The sequence below is a fragment of the Nannospalax galili genome, unplaced genomic scaffold (genome assembly GCF_000622305.1).
Source record: "Nannospalax galili isolate Female #2095 unplaced genomic scaffold, S.galili_v1.0 scaffold406, whole genome shotgun sequence".
In the NCBI taxonomy this organism is placed as follows: domain Eukaryota; kingdom Metazoa; phylum Chordata; class Mammalia; order Rodentia; family Spalacidae; genus Nannospalax; species Nannospalax galili.
The window spans coordinates 8551497-8555939 of NW_008357033.1; the positions used below are offsets into that span (position 1 = coordinate 8551497).

At 45.1% G+C, this 4443-nt stretch overlaps 1 protein-coding gene across 3 annotated transcripts in view; it reads left to right on the forward strand.

Annotated features, from left to right (window-relative positions):
- The window catches only part of Xpc (XPC complex subunit, DNA damage recognition and repair factor), a 42006-nt gene extending 37894 nt beyond the window's left edge, over positions 1–4112 (forward strand). For all 3 annotated transcript variants that reach the window (XM_008854939.3, XM_008854940.3, XM_017794810.2), the window contains one exon: positions 3083–4112. In XM_008854939.3, the coding sequence (XP_008853161.1) occupies positions 3083–3295 (213 nt within the window). In that variant the 3' untranslated portion in view covers positions 3296–4112. The remainder of the gene's footprint in view (positions 1–3082) is intronic.
- Positions 4113–4443: the final 331 nt, after the last annotated feature.

Below are 4443 nucleotides of genomic sequence, written 5' to 3' on the forward strand. Positions count from 1 at the left end.
TATATTATATAAAATTTGAGATGTCCTTGTAAGCCTTGAATCAGGTTTTAAACAACCAAGTCTCCTTTAAAGGTTTAGAGATGTATTATACTGACTTGGAAAATGTTTATTCTATATAAAACATATTTAAACATAAATTGTAACCTGGAGCAGAAGCAATCATTTCTTAAAAGTTAATTTATAGTTTTAATAGGAACCATGTTGTAATTTAACAATTTTAGCTTACAATAGAATTTACAAGTCAATTTGATATCTAGTAAGTTATTAACAATTGTTTTATTAGTATTAAACATAAATCCATTCATAACAGTCTCATTTAATAAATACTGTGGTTAGACACAATGTCATAACAAACCAGTTTTAAAACGAAGACCTTGATGAATTTTTTGATCAGATGTATATGAAAGAAACTCTTAAAAGCCAGCAGTACTTTACATATATATTCGTATACATACATATATTTTACGTTAGTCTGTGTTAGTGACCAAATAATCCCAGTAACTACTTTTACTATAGACAGTCATACCCTCTGCTGTAATAGTTTACACGTTAGCTGTTTTTATTGTATAGTGTATTTACTCTTAGGCTGTTTTGTAGCCTAGACTTGCATTTGAAGTGGGAGGGCCGATCCCATCTCCAGAGTCAGCGTCTTAGTGAGCTCAAACAGGACGTGACAATTTACCAATATAATTAGTACAGAAAGGCATTTGTTCTTTTTAAGCCTAAAAGTTTTTAAAAGTTTTTAAAATTGTTTATCCATATATTATTTTTAAACTAAGGCAAGACTGTTAACTTGCATGGTGAATTTCTTTGAAGAGGGCTGTCAGTCTGGGTTGGAAAAAACATGTTTGCAGTAGCTTGGGGGGAGAAAAGGCTAAAAGGAGAAAAGGTGCGAGCCCTGCATCTGCAGACGGACACAGTAGCGTCCTGCGGCATGCGCCCCTGGAGGGGGGTTGAAAAGGCTATGACCAGTGCTGCGCATGCACCCTTAGTGGGAGCCAGCTGCCATCTGGGTGTGTGCAGCATGAAGTCATGTCCCCTAAGGGGAAGCCTGCAGGGGTGCAGAGGACTACCGGAGAAAGCCCTCTACATGGGGTCATCCTCTGATGAGCCCCTTCCCCAAGAAAAAGTTTGTGGAAAAAAAAATGGCTTTTTAAAATCTTTTTTTGTTTGTATGGCACAAGCTGCCTTAAATTCTTTAAGTGCTCCGTGGCCACCCACGGTTTAAATCCTTTGTTTTTGTTTATGGGGCACTTGGAGCTGGAGTGCCCTTTTGTCCTGAGACTAGTTAATTTAAATTCTCACCTAACTGGTTTAGCTTGAGCTTGAGCACCCCAGGGGTGAGATAACAAAACAGATTAAGGAAGTTTGTTATTTTAGATGTTGAATTCAAAGCTTGTATAAAAATCCCTTAGAGCTTTGGGGATTTTGTTTCTAGGGGTGTTAAGATAGAAAAGGAAAGGGGGTTGAAATGCTGATTCCTAGGGGAACATGCCCAGGATCAAACCTCAGGGAATTCCATGGAGTCCACAGCGCAAGCCTGCCCACAAATTTAAGAGATCTGGTGACTGCTCTAAGAGCAATTAACTGGTCCTTGTGTTACCGGATTTTTGCATTAGAAAGATGTATAGATAGGGGGTCTTGTCTACACCCGTGCGGGCATTTGGGGTCTGTTAAGAGGGCTAAGAGCCTTTGGCTAACATCGGGGTAGCCCTGATCAGAAAGCCTCAATTGCTCCTTTGTCTTTAATGGTCCCATGCGAAGACTCAGACTAAAAATAAAAGGAGGAAAAAGAGGAGAGACTGCTGATCCTCAAGGGTGGGATGGCTTAAGGCAAAGCTGCCACTACTGTCTTGGGAAGAGGGGATACTCACAAACTCTGCATGTTCCAGGAGCCCCACATTGGGCGCCAGCTGTGGGGTCTCTCCCTTTCCTCGTGGGTCGTTGGCCACTGGTCTACGAGGACAAAGGGAGCAGAAGTGACGAACGGGGTCAGGGATGGCCAGTGAGCACTGATGGAAGAAAGCCCTTCCCAGGAGGCAGGTTCAGTGATACAAACAGCTCCAGACTCAGTGAAACAGCTCCGTTTATTCAGTGGGGGGTAGGGAAAATATAGTGTGGAGGCAGTAGCCAATGCTTCAGCTGATAGGTGCTCATAGTATGCTTTATTTACATGTGGCAGTAGGATCTTATTATCTGACTATCGGGCAATGCCTAATTATCATAGAGAAAAAACCTGGGGGTAGTTTTTACTCCAGGTAACTATGCCAAAGGTCATGTTTTAAATGAGGCCAAGCATCTGTGCTTGGCGACACTTTCCAGGTAAGTCAGTCAGGAAACCCCTGCTGAGAAAGGAGCCAACCTTAACAGTAGGGTTCCCCAACACTGGGCCTCCTGTGTCTGTACCTTTCAGCTTCCAGGATTCCCAGCCCTGTGACCATTTGAGGCCAGTATGTGCTGGCTCCTTATACTTCTCTATCACCTGCCTTGTACCCAGCCCATTTGGTGTGAATTTGACCTGCAGTGCTTTCTGCACAGGCAGGACGTGGAGCAGTTGTATTGTGTGTTGGGCACCAAGGCAGACCCAGCAGCACCATGCTGAGTGTTCTGTTCCCTTTTTAACCCCCTCCCCAATTGCCCATTTGCTTTCAGAAGGTATTTGTCCCCAATCCCATTGGGGACCCCTTCATGAGACATTATCATCTCATGGGCTCCTAGCCACCCATATGCTTGCCTTCCCTCCATCCAGGACCTCTCCCCCTAGCCATTCCAGTCAGACTCCAGGGGAGATGTCTCAGATGCCTTAGTTCTGAGGTTGAGGTGACAGCTGCTTATTCTTGGACTTGACTGAGCTGCCTGCCTGGCCACCCTTTTCCCACTGGCAGTTCTCAAGTACCTACTTGAATGAGCTCAAGGCTGAGGAAGGACCAGTAAGGCAGCCTGGTCTCTTTAGCACCACCCAGCACTGTTGTCCTCTAGTGCACAGCTTCGGCAGCTCAGGGCTGGTTTCTCAGAGCTTTGCTGCCTCTTGAAGGTGATTTATAGCCAGTCACTGACGGGCCTTCCACTGTCCTCCCTCCAGAGCGAGCCAGTAGCTCCTCACACAGGTGCAGGAGGTGGACTCTCATCTGATGAAGAGGAGGGGACCAGCTCACAAGCAGAAACTGCCAGGGTCCTGGCTTCCTCTTGGCCACAAAACCGAGAGGCCGAAGAGCAGCAGCCCAAGTGCCCTAAGAAGACCCGGAGGAGGGCGGCTGCGGCAGCTTCCCACCTCTTCCCCTTTGAGAAGGAGTGACCTGAGTGCCTTCCTGCTCACGCAGTCCTCTGCTTCAAGTCCCAAGGCTGGGTGGCAGTTCTCTGCTGAGAAGGCAAACAGTTGATCGGGACCCCAGGCCAAGTAGAGGTTGTGCTGCAGGTCCATCTGGTACCAGCCCTTGCCAGATCCCCACAGGGTAGGGCCTTGGAAGTTGACCAGAACCCACATTAAGGCTAGGAACAGTACCCTGGGAGATACCTTCTGACCTCTTGACCTTGTTATTCCCATCATTGCAAATGTTTATTTTTTTCTAAAGGATTTTAACCATGTTGCCCAGGCTGGCTTAAAATTCAAAATCTTCCTGCCTCTTTGTGCTCAGGGCTGGGATTACAGGCATGTGCCACCACGCCTTGTCTGTTTCTTGTTTTAAAAAGCCATCACTGGGAAAGTTCTGAATATTGGAGCATTTGGGGATGCATCCCTCCTTTAGTGCAGCCGGAGTCTTCACACGTCAAGCTCTTGTGTCTCCACACTCCTGCAGACCAGGGTGTCTCCTGTGCAGATCTCTCACATGGTTTTGACTTTTGCTCAGTGCTGTCTCTGTGGTCAGGGAGACTACAAGTCCTCTCCTGTCAGAACACCTTGGGTGGGGGATTTGTGGTGGTAGAAGACAAGAATAGAATTTAAATCAAGAATGAAGAACTTGTTGAGAATTATGGAAATATTAGTAAAAGATTAGTCTTAAACTAGATTTTATTCTTTCCTGGATAAATTCACTTAGCTTATCTTATGTTAGCAGATACTCAGGAGAAAGAACTTTTATAAAATCTTGATAAAATAAAGCATTTACCTAGAAGCACTTGGCTATACTTTCATCTTTCAGGTTTTACACCAGCTAGGAATGTCCAGAGAAGAGATTTCTATGCACAGCAAGACTTGAGAAAACTTACATTGGTTTTCATGGAGTCTGGTAACTAACTCATTGCACACTGAGGCGTTTTCCTCTGTGTGTCTGAGGGAGCTATTTCTCCATCTTTGAGCAGTGTTTAAAATGTTGAGTCACTCCTACCAAGGCAAACAAACAAAACACTTGGTGTGACTCATATGCTGGACTGCTCTGGTAGAGAAACAGATTGGGGTTGCCATGGAAACCACATTCTTACACTTCCTATACTCCAGCCTGACAA